Raw genomic sequence first — 14,866 nt, 5'->3', positions numbered from 1 at the left:
TGGGAGGAGAGAGGCGTGGGGCTGGCTTGGGGTGGGGGGAGACCTCAATCTCCTCGCTCGGCTCCCCTTCCCACGAGGTCACAGGGTAGGGGTAGACCTATCCCGACCCCGGAGTCCGAGAGGGAGGAATCAGCGTACAGACCGCAACGTTTTAGTTCTGGGGTCTTCACGACGCCGACCTGCCCCCCTCCCGGTCCCCTGGGGCTTCAGCCGAGCGGCGCCCCACCTCGGCCCAGCCCCAAACTCTCGCTCGGCCTCGGGGCAAGACCCGCCCTCGCACCCAGCCTGCGCTCGGCGGCTGCCCAGAGCACGGTCGGCCGGCCGGGCGCTCGCCTGGGTCGGAGCCCGGCACCGCCTGGCCGCGAGTGACAGCCGGGGGAGGGGGGGGGGCGGCGGGAGGGGAGGGCTGGGGAGGGACCGGAGAGGCGGTGCGAAGCGGGGATCGCCCGCATTCTCGCCGCCGGGGACTCGACCGCGCAGCCGGAGTCGCGGGGAGCGTTTCTCCCGGTGGGAGATGGGTTGAGATGACTGCGCCCCGGGGCACGGCCGGAGCCGCGCGGCCGCCGCGACCACGATGCCGCTGCCGAGCACCAGCAACCTGCGAAGGGAGGCGGCTTCCGCCCAGGCCGGGCTGCTGCAGTGTCTGAGCCGCCAGGACACGCGCCTCAGACCGGGGAGCATCCCTGTCCCTGGGGCCGAAACGCCTGCCTCTCAGCCTGCCTCCTCCCTCCCGCCTTCGGGCCAAACTGCCCCGGTAGTTGACCTGCGGGTGGAGTCGTTCTTCGCGCGCCAGCGCGGGGAGACATGCCCGAATTGGGGGGCACTGTGACCCTCAGCCTCCCGCTTTGCCCAGGGAAGCAGGCTTGCTGAAGCCGGAGCCAGGAGGGGGACCATGGGAGGGACGCAAGTCAAATGGTGAGCAGAGGCCACTTTGGCTTTGGAAGTGGGGGCACGGGTGGGAGCTGGGCCAAGACTGGAGGATGCTCTTGGGCAGAGCAGAGAGGGTTGGGTGGGGGCGCTGTATTGGGGAAAACCGGCTGCTGGCCTTGGATTATTGCTGTCAAACACAGTGGGTTTCGGAAGCTGCAACCCTCCAGGAGAGGGAGGACTGGTCTCTTAGCCTGCCGTGTCTCTTCTTAAGTGGGGGTGTGTGGGGGGCACTTCAGGAGGGAACTGGAGGCTCTTCCTTATCCCCCACTGCCTGTTTTTTGAAAACTAGATTTGACTCTTATTGGAGTGTCTTTGCATGTCTGATAAATTAAGACCGGAAAGATGTTAGACAGATGGGAATTTAAAAATGTATCAATGGGACCTGATTTGTAATCCCTTGTTCCCTGTCTTCTGTGATGGCAGGTAGGAGATTTTGTACTGTTTTATAAAATATGGTTTGTAAGCTAGTCAGAGAGACCCTAAATCATAACAGCTGATTAGCATTAAAATACTTTTCTCTGACCTGAGGCAGAGGATTTAATGCACAGTTCTCCTCCTTGAGGGTCTCCCCCTGGGAGGGAGCCAGGTGCCTGCTCAGAAATGTGCAAAAGGATTTTACCTCCTCAGGGCCTTTCTCCGTGCACTTGGCCACCTAGTTCCCAGTCCTATCTCTCTCTGGCCTGCAGCCTCAATTCAAGAAAGAGAAATGTTGTTTTTCTTTGACCGCTCTGCCACTCCCCCAATGGGCTTGGATCTGTAGACCTCCGCCTCCTGCTGCCCTTTTATGGGAGACAGCTTACTTAGGAGGGAGGAGGTGGAGCTGAGCATGCTCTCTGCTTTGGGAAAGCAGTTTTCCAGCACCTTGGGTTCACACTGCTCCTCCCAGAGACCCCCCTTCGTCTCACACATACCCACTGTGGACCAGACAAATGCAGGCAGGGAGCATGTCAACCATAACACCTTGTCAGCTGAGAAAGTGTTGCTTTGTTATGTCTCAAAGAGAAGCAGCTGCCGCAGGTCTCTTTCTGCTCTCTGATCCCATTTTTTTTGCAATGGGGATGAATGCTGAGGCCTGAGCAGCCTGAAATCTATTCTCTTTATAATGGTCCCCTCAGACTAGTGCTTCTCCAGCAGCTAATGTGTGGCCTGGAATTCAGATTGCCTAAGTGGTAAGAGATGAACAAGAGAGTTCTATAAAGCAATTTTCTAAACACCACTTCTTGCCACTCACCACCCCTCTTGTCTGTTTAGGTTGTAGATTTATTGAGATAGTTAAATGACTTACCTTATTTTTTAGTAACTAAAAAAATTTTTTTTAATAAGATAACATTGGTTTACAACCCTGTGTACGATTTAGGGGAATAGGGTCATGCTGCTTCGGTGGATGTCACCACATCACATTGTCATTTTAATTTGAAGATGCAGAAAAACTTAACATTTTTTCCTGTGGTTTTAATAGGAAGAGAATTAGTTGAGTGAGTTCATCCCCATCAAAACTCCAAGCTCTGGACAACAGGGAGGATGCGAACACTCATCCTCACTCTGCTTCAGAGGTTTTGAAATCTCTGGCGACCTCCACCGAGCTTGGCTGTTTTTACTGGTTTCTAGGAAGACGAAATGTAACTCCTGATAGCGGCTGTGGGGATTAGCCCGGGAGACTTCAGGGGCACATTAAGTGGGTCAGTGATTCCTAGACATTTTCACTGTTGTCTGGGTGATGAATTTGGAAAGAATTCCCAAGAGGGGGCTGGGCCCAAAGACCCCACAGCCCCTGAGATTGTCGGAGTGCTGATGTTCTCAAGGTGCAGCGCAAAGAAAAGGGCTCTTCTGTGCCCTCCTTCCTCTCCGTTGGGAACCTCGGCCCCCATTCCCATCTTCCTATGTAGATTTAAAATTACACACCCCTGAAGATCTGAATGGTTCCTTCCAAGACTAATAGTTGGACCAGGTCATCAGAGTTATTGGGAGGTTTCTGGTGACTGTTTGAAAATACTGTGGCAGAGATAAAAATAATTCTGTTGGGAGTAAATCAAGTATACCTGTACCACCCCCTGGAAGGTCTTTCCCCTTTTTCCTTATACTGTTACCCTTTTCCTCATCATCATCTACCTTTGTTGATCTGTCACTGGCCCTTTACCCTATCTGGCCCTGTGCACACTCTCAACAAGTACTCCCCAATAAGACCCCCGCAACACCGTCCCTACTTGGCCATCAACCCAGAGCTGATCTACCCTGTTACTCTGCTGGTATTGCTTATGAGAGGTCTTATATTGGAAATGGATTTCCCTTCCAGTTCCCAAAGCTGCTTAGACACACACTACACCAGTCTTTGAATTTAGGCCCAGAGATGATGATGGTATGGGAAATAACAAACAAATTTCTTGTTAATGATTTAACCTGAAAGACAGCCTGGTTGAAAAGAATTCCTAGACAAAGAAAGAAGTTGATCATTCATTCATTCAACAAATATTTTTATTACTGTTGGCCAGCTACTATGGTAGGCACCAGGAGCAAGATGAATTAAGAACATGCCTCTGGGATAAATTAGAAAGTTGGCTTCTGATCAGCTGTTCATAATAATTGTTTCTCTTTTCCTTCCATCACAGCCTGGCTTCACCCAGTCCTATTCACAGTGCAAAGAGTGAATCCATTATAACCCAGTCGGAAGAAAAGGCAGATTTTGTGATTATTCCTGCCCAAGGAATAGAGAACAGAACAGGTATTATCACTCACTCTGCCTGGCTTGGTTCAAGGAACAGTACTTCGCTTGAAGAATTTGTGGGACCTCACTCAACTATTTCCCTATAAGCAACCTGGCCTTTTTCTTTTCCACAGTCTGTGCATGGTGCATGCGGGGTCAGCTCTAGGGGGTGCTGATGCCCCGAGACAATTCATGTAGTGGTCCTTTGGCAGAATGTCACTTCTGACTCCCAGTTGCCAGAACCCTCCCAGCAGCTTAGGCAAGCTGTTTCTCAGCTGACTGCCTACGAATTAGGAACCGACTCTGGAACAGTCAGAACCCTTACTCATGTAAACAGTTTTTTTTTTTTTTTTTTAATTTCTGCATTATACACATCATTTCAGCATTTACCTAACTTCAGTTGGGGCCAGATTACCTAGCAACGTCTGAGGGTCTGTGATGACATGGAGTAGAGTGCTGGTCTCCATCAGGCTATTTCATAGGGAGGCTGCAGAAAGGGCCACAGAGCCCTCTTTGTTTAGACCTCGCCTTCTTGGTTGCACCCCTTTTTCTTACATAAACCTAGAAGGAAGCATCGCAGCAGCAAAGCACATGTTTTGGGTACTTTTCTTCACCTGTAAGAGTTGTGATGCAATGAAGCCCTCAGAAGAAAAACTGGAATGAAATTTTTCCATGCCCCCTTTAGCCTTGACATTAGTACCTAAGAGGCAGGCATGTTACTGAGTCTGAAGCTCCCAGGACGCTGGGGAGGGAGAGGGGGAGCGTGTAATGTGTGCCTGCTTCAGACCTGGCACCACGGGCCCTGCACATGAGTTACCTCATTTAACCTTCACAGTAACCCATAGGGACTGTACATACTACATTCCTGCTTATAAATGAAGGTGTGTCTTCAAAGGGGGTTGCATCTTTCTTCTCTCATGTATTTTAAGCAACTGTGCATTCAACGATAAAATAGGCAAGGAAATCAGAGCAAGGGGACCATACAGGTAAGAAACTGAAACAAAACCAGGGAAAGAGCTTAACTGCTCGGACCAGTATGCTCTTACTTGTTTGTTTTACTGTGTACCTCATACAATTGTATATAAGAGGGATTAGTTGAGTTAGGACTTCATGGCCCAAGGAATATTAAATCGAGGTTTCCCTCTGAAACTTCATTGCATTTGACAGCTCCCCCCTTTGTGTCTGTCAGAATCAAGCTTTAGGGATGCTAATTCTAGAGAATTAAGAGTAAAATGGATGAGTCCCCTGCCAAGATTCCCATGAGGGAGTTCTTTTAATGCCTCCAAAAGAGGGTCCCCAAACACTAAGTGGTGCTCCCCTGAGGCAACAGTCCCAGTTAATCAGAGTCCAAGTTAATGGCCAGTTCTTTCTGTCTCACAACCCCACCTGGTGGAGACTCCAGTTTGTGCCGAGAGGACAGGTTCAGGAGGCAGGTGACCCGAACCTGGAAGCAAGCACACAGGACTGGACGCTTTCTGCCGAGACACTCCGTTTGCCTCAACATGAATTGTCCTGCATTCTTTCGTTTTGTAGAGGAGACAGACTCTCCATTATCCCGAGACTGGCGACCAGGGAGCCCCGGAACCTATCTGGAGACTTCATGGGAAGAACAGCTGTTAGAACAACAAGAACATTTAGAAAAGGAAATGGAGGAAGCCAAGAAAATGATATCAGGATTGCAGGTAGCTCTTTCTTTTCAGTTGGTCCTGGGGATACCAACTGAGTATTATTTCTAACTCATATCTATTGAAAATAAACTTAGTTTTGGATAAGGTCAGAGGTGAATGGGGAATTTAGCTGGGAATAGTACTCCGAAAATTCTTTGTGAGTGGATACTCCTTAATGGACATTATGTTTTCCTGTTGTCAGACAGCTGTTAGGATTTCTGCAAGGCAGGGAGCCATTTTCAGCCCCTACCCAACTCTCATTGTTGCTTGCTGCTTCATAGGTAGGTTTCTACCCTGTTTACAGCTACAGACGCTCAGTTGCTCTCACTGAAGAATGACACTAAATTGTCAGGGATTGTCTCCTAGGAATTCTCTAGCAGGAGGGTGTAAGAGCCAGCAATGTAGCAGGTTTCCAGCTGAGACTAAGAGACTTAGCTGGCTCCTAATGCACTTGCAAACTGTAATGGTCAGGTAGACAAGGTTTTCCTTGGGCAACAAAGCCATTCTGTTTTCCCTTTTCCTTCAGGGCCTTCTCTGCAGTTCTCCCCCAGACTGACCGACCGAAGGACGGACCCACTTGACTTAGATCCTACCCAAATGACCCTCAGTCCTCTGTCTTTGTGTGTCTGTCCTTGTTTGGGGGAACCCATATAGTGTGCTGATGACCCTGAAACTTGCCTAGGAATATGCCTTTCTGTTTGTGCTGGGAACTGCACTGCTTCTGAATTGTCAAATATTTATGGACACATAAACAAAGCCCACATTATGTGAGTGGCTCTGGCAGCCGGCAGGCGGGGCAGGGTGAGCTCCCTGCCTGCCAGCAACAGGGTGGGGACACAAAGGGTTCCTGAGGAAGAAAGGAGATTGGTGCTGTGGTGAGACAATTTGCATAATGTATGCCCTGGGACTGTGAACGGTTGGAGGCATGTTCACTATCTAAACATTCCCAAGGAGAGTGGTTGACCCCCCACCACATATACACCCATTTGCTCTGTAGTTGTAGAACGTCCGACTTAGAAGACCTTTTAGATCCCTTTTCTGTGAGTCCACTAAGAAATGGATTAATGATTGCAGTGTTTGGGGTTTTTGTTGTTGTTGTTGTTGTTTTTGTGCTGTCCTTTAATAGGAAGTATTAATGCATGGGGAATTCTGGGATTAAGCCCAAACAGGCTTTTCCCAGAACACTTGGCATTTTATGGTCATAGATATACATCAGTTTGGCTTTCAGGTTGGTTTGCATTTTTCAGTCTAGGAGAAATCTGATGGCAGGGGCCGATTAGACAGAAAAAGAAGAGGATTGTCAGGCAGAAAGTCAGCGTCCGAATCCTCCCTACACACAGAGGAGTTTTACTTCAGCCACATGACCTCAGTGAGAATTCAGTTCCACAGTGGAATACAATGGGACCCACAGTGTCCGCAGAGCTTCTTAGCTCTCTCATGATGAGCAAGCTGCCTTCTAGATCACACCCAGGATTTCTGACTTGACTAGTGTGCTGCAATTAGAGCTGGACATTTTGCAGCATTTTTATAATGTTGCCCATTCTTCCTCCCTCCGCAGCCCTGTGGCTTCTTACCCTTGTCTGTAACTCCAGAATGAGCAGATTCGTATGCTGTACTCAAATTTTATTGTTAAGTAGTGCGTCAGTGTTCCAGAATCCAGTGACTGGATTCTGAAATGTTTTTATAGACTAACATTTGTGATGTAATTTGTGTTCTCTATTTAAACTGTATGTTGCCTTTCTAATTATTCTCTTTTGATTGAACTGAGACAGAATCATGATATAAACTGAGGACACATTTAAAAATCTTTCACTGAGCGGATGGGCCTCATAGTAATTACCTGTAAGTCCAAGTTTTCTGGGTTCTCAGTATACAGCTTTGGGGGCTTTCTTTAAGTGTAAGTCTACCAGATTATCAGTATAATATGAGATACAGAACTTGAGGGGGTAGTGCAAGTGAGGGGCTCCTGAGACTTCAGCTTCCTTAGCTTTAGGATACATCTGCTTCCCACCCCTTATTCTAATGAAAACAAGGCCTGGTAGTAATGGGAGTGGAAATGAATGAAGACTTCTGTCTGCCAATGTTTTCCTTCTTGTTCTATCCAGGTTGCCTTAGAGAATGCAAATGTGGAATTATTAAAACAAACAAAGTCAAACAAACCCAAGTCATTGCTAAAATTGTACTCTACATACTTCATTACAATAAACTTTTCTAGGCCAGGACCATTCTGCACTGCTTTTAGTTCAGTTTCCAGCTGGTAAAAATTCAGTTTGAGCAGCTCCAGTTTAAAATTGCTCAAAGGCAAGTTTAGCTTAGATTGTTTTCTGGGGCCAAGAAACTTTGGAGTGAAGGAACCAGGTGCTTCCAGAGAAAAGAAAAAGACCTGAAACAGGGCCTGGCAAAAGGGACTCCAGAGAGATCCCCCAGATGAATAATTGGGAGAAAAGTTAACTGGAATAAAAGTCTCAGTGGTGGTTCAACCAGGAGTTTACCAAATAATGAAGCGAGGACTAGAACTCAGAAAGCAGTTTCAACAGACTTTATAGGTTGTGAGAGCTGTTCTAGCAATCTACATGTTTGAATTTATTTCATATTGAATGTTAGTTTATAGTTAAATCATTGACAGAAAAAATGTAATTATTGCTTGGCAGGTGTTTTCTGGTTCTAAGCTGTTTTGACTTAAAAATATGTTGGTACTCTGCACAGAGGGAGTGCAGAGGTATAATCTTTTCCTTTCCAAAGGATGCCCTGGGAAGTTGCAAAGACTGGGTCCCCGTTATTGAAATTGTCTTTTTAGACTCCTTGGTTGTTAGTGGATCTTGTAAAGACTGACTTTTCTCCCAGGCAGCAGATTTTGCATAGCTGTTTGCATGACTGTTCCATAGACTTCAGGTCTACAGATGACTTTGCTCTCCTGTCTCCTGGAGTGAGGAGGGTGGTACCCAGAACAGTGGACAGGAGGTTCACAGGAGGTTCCAAAGGACGGAAAGCTACCAAGATGCTTTTTAGAGGAAACTGGCTGGTGATTTCAGTTTGGAATGTGTTGACCAAGCTCCGCTCTGAACTTAGTCAAGCTTCTCTCTGCCTTTGTGGTTTTTCAGGCCTTACTGCTCAATGGCTCCTTACCAGAGGATGAACAGGAGAGGCCCCTGGCCCTCTGTGAACCAGGAGTCAACCCTGAGGAACAGTTGGTGAGCTCCTGCCTCTGTGCCTGGACTCTAAATAGTCTGACTTATGTCTTTGGTTTATTTCTCACATTTCATCCTGTTGGCCACACCTCGGAATGCTGTTTTTCCTGGCTCCAGCTTGCTTGGTTTTTTTCATATATTTTGGACTGCTTTTTCTTTTTCTTCTCTTTTCCTCCCTTGTTTCTTACTTCCTTATTGCTTGTCTGCCTCCCTCCCTTCCTTCTTTCCCTCCCTCCCACACTCCAACATTTATTGAGTGCTGACTGTGCTGGAGATAGGTTGATGACAAAGCTGAGCAAAGGGTTCAGGTCCCCTTTGAAGCTCGGCTCCTTCTGCCTGGGCCTTAAATGCTGCTGCTCCTCCGGGCCGCTCTAGGCCTCCTTTGTCTTTTTCACCTGCACATTATCTGCTCCCATGGCTTTACTTCTTCCCACCTGACTCAGATGTTGCATCTTCAGTATTTATTTCTTGCTTAGAATCTCTGTGCAAATTCAGATTAGTCTGTATAACATGCAGCCACCTACTGATTATCTCCACTCAGATGTCCCATAAGCTCCTCCACCTCAGTGAGTCCTAAATTAAACAGCTTTTCTCTCCCTTCTTTTCCCTTCTCACACCAAGATTACTCAGTCTCCATGTGCCCAAATACCCAAAACAAAAATTTGAATATCATCCTTGAATCCCTCCTGACCCCTTTCTCTACATCTAACCAAGCACCAGGTTTTATCAGTTTGCATTTTAAATATCTCCATCCAGTTGTCTTTCTTCACAGTCACTGCCACAGTTCACACTCTGTCAGTAACCTAGCAGCCTCCTAACTGGCATTGCTCTCCTGTCAGCTGATGCATTTTCTACAGAGCAGCTGGGACAGTTTACCTTGAAGGCATTGTGTTATCTCTTTGCCTAAAACTTTTCAGAGTCCCCTGTCCTCACTGGACTTTGGTGCCCGGCACAGTTATGCGCTCACTTTCTCCCTTGTCCATTTTCCTTCCCAAAGCCAAGTCTGAACATTCCCGTGGTCTACCCTCCCCCAGACATTTGCTCCTCTGGAGGGCCAGCACCGTTTCCTGTCAGCTCTGTACCGATGTGCAGGTCTGGCATCTATTGGATGCTCTTTAATTAGTGGCTGAATGGGTGACCCCTGAATTTCATAGCACAGATACATAATCATGCCCTTTCTGTCTTCTATTCGAGATTATAATCCAAAGTCGTCTGGATCAGAGTATGGAGGAAAACCAGGACTTAAAGGTATGTCAGGACCTTCACTTTTTTACCTGCTAAAACCAAAAAAGTTATGGGAACATTACACATCAGTTTCAAAGACTAATGGTGAGGAAGGGAGGAACCCAGGTTTAGGGCTTTAGCTGTATGCAAGGCTGCTATGTTTTCCATTAAAAGAGAGAAATATGCCTTCCCTGGTGGTGCAACAGGTTTTAAAGCACAACACTATGAAGCTATCACAGGAACACTATGAAGCTATCATAGCCACTGCAGCTTGAGTTCCATCCCCAATCAGTTGGGGACCCACATGGTACTGCCCACATGGTACTGCAGACCTCTCCTGACCCTCCCGCTGCTCCCCTCAGCAGAGTATTTCAGTCATTCTGCCCATTCCGCTCCCCACTCTACCTCTTACCCTCTGCCCCTCTGGCCTATTCCCCCAATTCTGTATGCTAGATAAAATAAATCTTATGAAACCTATCTATGTTATTATTAGCTCTCCCTTTTAGTACCTTAGAAAAGCGGCATAGTTGTTTTTTTTTTTAATTACAGTATAAAATGGGTCTATAATCAGCACAGTCCTTTCTTTTTTAAAATGAATTAGTGCCCAGAATTCTTTTTTTTTTTTAAAGATTTATTTATTTATGCACACAGAAGTGGAGTACAGGCCAGAGGTGCGGGGGCGGTGAGAGGATTCACCAAAGACAGAGTGGGGAGCAGAACAGGCTGACTGACAAAGGACACTGCTGAGGGGAGCAGCAGGTGGGTCAGGAGAGGTGTGCTCTGCCTCGGGATCACCTCCGTGGAGGGGGTCAAACTCATGCTGAAGTGGTATTAGCTTCTTTGTGCTGTGCTATAACCAGCTGTGCCACCAGGGAGGGCCTGTGCCCAGAATTCTTAAAGGTCAGTTGGTCTACTTTTTTTTGGAGTAATATGACCATTAATACCTCTCTCCATAAATAAGCATTGTGTATGTACTACACTCCAAGACCTGTATTAGAGTGGCTTTGGAGCTCACCTGTGGGTTCCAGGTTAAAAATCTCCATTTAAATGAAGTCATTCCAAACTCTTCATGTGATACAATAACAGAAGAGAGTGGGACCTGAGACATGGTTCTCCCTTTCCTGAAATCTCTACCCTAGTGACAATCATGAACATAAAATTTTATCTCTAGTAAGAGAGGGCACATAGCTTAGTGTTTCATTATTGGATAAATATGCTTGTTTAGTTCATAAAGAACAATACCGTCTTGGAAAGTCAGAAACACTCGGGCCCTTTGTTGGATGTTAAAAACTGAAATAATGATTTAATGACACTGGGAATTAGCATATTAAGATATGATCCTGGGGCCCTCGCGGGTGGCGCAGCAGGTTAAAGCACAGCACTAAGAAGCTAAAGCCACCTCCGTGTGAGTTCAATCCCTGCCCCGAAGGTGACCCACGTGGCCCGGCAGACCTCTCCTGACCGGCCCACTGCTCCCCTCAGCAGTGTACTTTGTCAATCTGCCTGTTCTGCTCTCCACTCTGTCTCTGGTGAATCCTCTCACCACCCCTGCACCTCTGGCCTGTACCCCAGTTCTGTATGCACAAATAAATAAATCTTTAAAAAATAAAAAAGATATGATCCTGTATTTCAGTGAGAAATTTAGACTATTATCATTTAAGTTTTCTTGGTAAAAATGGCTGAATATAGCAGTAAGAGCCTATGGGAGTGTCTGATACCTTCATTCTTCTCCACCCAAGCTGTTGGGCCCACTGGGCCCCATTAGGGAAGAACCTATGGTCAGCCCTTTCCTGTTTTCTGGACCAGACTTGCTTTTCACCTCAGTAGAGAGTTAATTTTTCACAGAGTTTTTATCTGAGTTTTGTGTTCTTACTGACAGAATGAGGTAAAGCTTTTGCAGCAAGCCATATGCTACTGTCTGATCTGACTATATTTGGTTTACAGAAGGAGCTGCTGAAATGTAAACAAGAAACCAGAAACTTACAGGGGATAAAGGTAAAAAGAAAGACCTTGAACTCTTAACGAAGCTCTCCGTGAGGTTAAGTGATTGCTGGTGAGAGGGGGCACTAGGAGGTAGAGTTGGGTCCTCTGGTCTTGAATGTACTTGCCGGGGCCGTTTTCAGGCTCTGTGCCCTTAGTAGACAGGCTGTCTGCACAGGAAGTGGGACACTTTGGGGACTAACCTTTGTTTACTGAGGCCTGGTCCTGGTAGTTATAACTCACGGTATTGCCTCTTACCTCTGTGCCGTAGTTACTGTTGTGAAGACAATCCGTTTCTAAAAACAGTTTTCTTTAGTTTCACATTATTATTTTTTTTAACCAGTTTCCTTCATCTTTGAAAATTCTTTTAAAAATAATGTATAATTGACTTGCGGTCTTTGTTACTCTGTAAATAGTTGGTAACATTCAAGTGGTTCAAAGTTAAAAAGTACAAGAGAACAGTATGTGAAAAGTCTGCTTTCCAGCCTTGTCTGCCACTTCTATAGTTTTCTCTCTTGGAAGCAACTTATCAGATATCGACAAGTGTATGTGTGTATCATTTCACCCAAATTAATAGTATGATGTAAATGTAGCTTGGCACTTTGCTTTTTTCTTTTTTTTTTTTTTTTTTACTTTAAAATGAATCTTGCAGTTCATTCTAGTTAAGTATTTAAAGAGCTGGCTAAGTCTTTTTTATGGCTGCATAGGACTCTAGCATATATATATATATATATATATATATATATATATATAGAGAGAGAGAGAGAGAGAGAGAGAGAGAGAGAGAGAGAGAGAGAGAGAGAGCCATGTGTTGCTTAGTGTTTTGGTTGCTGAGGGATGGCATATGCACCTGTGTACCAGTTGTCTAGTCTACGTAGCCTAATTGGTGTGGTAGGCTGTACCATCCATACCACCTATGTTTGTATAATTATACTATGACATTTGTACAGCAATATCCCTAACAGCACATTTCTTAGAACATATCCTCGTCTTTAAGTGATTCATGAGACTAATTTTTAGCCAATCTTCTATTTATGGTCTTTTAGGTTGTTTCTAGTATTTTGAAAATAAAAACAGTGATTTAGCTAATCCTGAAAATGTTCATTTAACTGGGAGTATATCTGTTGAATCAATGCCTGGAAGTGAAAAAAGATGATCTTAAGCTGCTGTATTCCCCCTCTTCTCTAACTCCCTACCCATTCATGAGCTAGATTAAAGGATACTCCAGAAGCAGTTTCCAGAATATATCCTGTAGACTTCAAGATACTTCATAAACAAACATGTGAGATCAGTTTGAGAAATGCCCAACTCGTGAAGGTTCACAGTGAATAATAGCATGTTAACGGGTTCAGGAAGGTCTATCATAAAGAGGTTGGCCTATGAATAACTTTAGAGTTATTAAGCACAGGGTGCTTTTTATCCTGTTAGCACTTATTAGTATCCTATGGAGCAGTTTAGGAGCTGTTTCTCTGAACTGCTGGTGCCAGGGACATCTTCAACCCCCTTTGCCCTGTACTGCATGGTGGACAGCACATGTAGCAATGGGTTCCCACATTCTTTAGAGTCTACACCATTTCTGTTCAGTCTATCAAGAGTAGGAAGTCAGGGCCTGTACCCAGGAATGAAGGTCCAGACTCTAGTTCCATGGAAGTCACTGTTCGAGGAATGTTACTGCTGACCCTTCCCAATAACTAGCCACAACCCACCTCTTCTTAGGCATAGTGGGAACTAAGAAGGTTCAAACAGAGACCCTAAAGCTGGTAAGATCCTAGGACACTGGAATAAGGAGCCATCAGTCCAAGCACAATTCTGGACCTAGAAATATATTACCAATCCTGGTCAAAACTGGGTATGGAAGCAGGGCGGGAGCAGGACTCTTGAGAAGCGGGGTCAGGGTGATTGCAGGGATTCTGTATAGACAGAGTGGCAGACTCTGACTTCTGGGAAATAGGGATTGGACAGAGAGGTAGCTGGAGTAGTTATATGCCCCGATCTACATGAGTCATCCAGAGTGGTAGGAGGGTGAGTCCATGGTTCAAGGTCACTGTCATGAGGATAACTGGTAACATGACATTTGAATCTAGGTCTAGCTGACCACTCATTCTCTAGGGCCTCATACCATCAAGAAAGCAGAGGGCAGGGAGGAATAATAGGAAAGGAAAATATGTTTTAGTCAGCATGGTAGGATTTTCCTTTAGATGCTAGTATTCTGGAGGGCTCAGAAGAACTGTTCATCCCCTAGGAGAAGTCCTCCTATCCCCTTTGTCTCCAAGTTTGGCAGCAGTTAGTGCTGGATATAGTATGGGATTTAATAACTTTTAATCACTGGCAGGTTGATTAGTGGGGACCACAATAAGGAGCATGCTTTACTCCCCAGGATGCCTTGCAGCAGAGGTTGACTCAGCAGGATACATCTGTTCTTCAGCTCAAACAAGAGCTACTGAGAGCGAATATGGACCGAGATGAGCTGCACAGCCAAAATGTGAGTTGAGCGCGTGACTCTGACCTCACTAAACCCCAGTAGCAGAACAGGATACTGCATGAAGTCCTAGTCATTCTGCCATCCTAATCTCTTACCTTCGTGAATCCTGCCTCTGTTCTGCAGTTACTTTTATTCCATCAGACTCATCTTTGTCCCTAGATACATGCCCATACCACATGGCCCTTGAGCCCTTCAACTTTGATGGAAAAGTTGAAGCTAAGTCATGTGTCTGTATTCTGATGCTCTCATTCGTGACATGGAGAGCAGCTGTGTGTTTTTATCATCCCTGTGCCATATCCTGTAACTGCATGCATACTCTGGTCTCTGAGTGCCTGCTGTCTGTTGGGCTTGACTGATGATATCTTCATGCCAATTAACTTCTTCTTGCAGGTGGATTTGCAAAGAAAGCTAGATGAGAGGAACCGGCTCTTGGGAGAATATAAAGTAAGAATCCACGTCAGTTTGACAGTGATTTCCATCTCACTCTTGGTGGACAGTCTGTTTTTGCTGCTGCTCAAAGACTGCCTTAGTGCTTTGTTTCCTCCTCACTTTCGGCAAGGAGATCCTTTCTGTTGCCTTGATACATCAGCCCAGAATAGAGGACATGACTAGGACAAGGAGAGCAGAACTAAGAGCCTAGAAGCCTCAGTGCAGATTTTTTTTTTCCTTTTCCTTTTTTTTTTTTTTTTTTTAA

At 45.8% G+C, this 14,866-nt stretch overlaps 1 protein-coding gene across 1 annotated transcript in view; it reads left to right on the top strand.

Annotated features, from left to right (window-relative positions):
* Positions 1-454: 454 nt before the first annotated feature.
* DIXDC1 (DIX domain containing 1) overlaps positions 455-14,866 on the top strand; it is a 28,551-nt gene continuing 14,139 nt past the window's right edge. Inside the window, exons 1-8 of the mRNA XM_004689271.2 lie at positions 455-915; positions 3,537-3,649; positions 5,165-5,313; positions 8,400-8,489; positions 9,681-9,734; positions 11,655-11,705; positions 14,068-14,172; positions 14,563-14,616. Coding sequence (XP_004689328.1) covers positions 893-915; positions 3,537-3,649; positions 5,165-5,313; positions 8,400-8,489; positions 9,681-9,734; positions 11,655-11,705; positions 14,068-14,172; positions 14,563-14,616 — 639 coding nt within the window. The 5' untranslated portion in view covers positions 455-892. The remainder of the gene's footprint in view (positions 916-3,536; positions 3,650-5,164; positions 5,314-8,399; positions 8,490-9,680; positions 9,735-11,654; positions 11,706-14,067; positions 14,173-14,562; positions 14,617-14,866) is intronic.

The sequence above is a fragment of the Condylura cristata genome, unplaced genomic scaffold, assembly GCF_000260355.1.
Source record: "Condylura cristata isolate star-nosed mole 26May11 unplaced genomic scaffold, ConCri1.0 scaffold00025, whole genome shotgun sequence".
Classification (NCBI taxonomy): domain Eukaryota; kingdom Metazoa; phylum Chordata; class Mammalia; order Eulipotyphla; family Talpidae; genus Condylura; species Condylura cristata.
The sequence above is the reverse complement of the archived record's forward strand: the minus strand, read 5'-3'. Positions and strand labels throughout refer to the sequence as shown.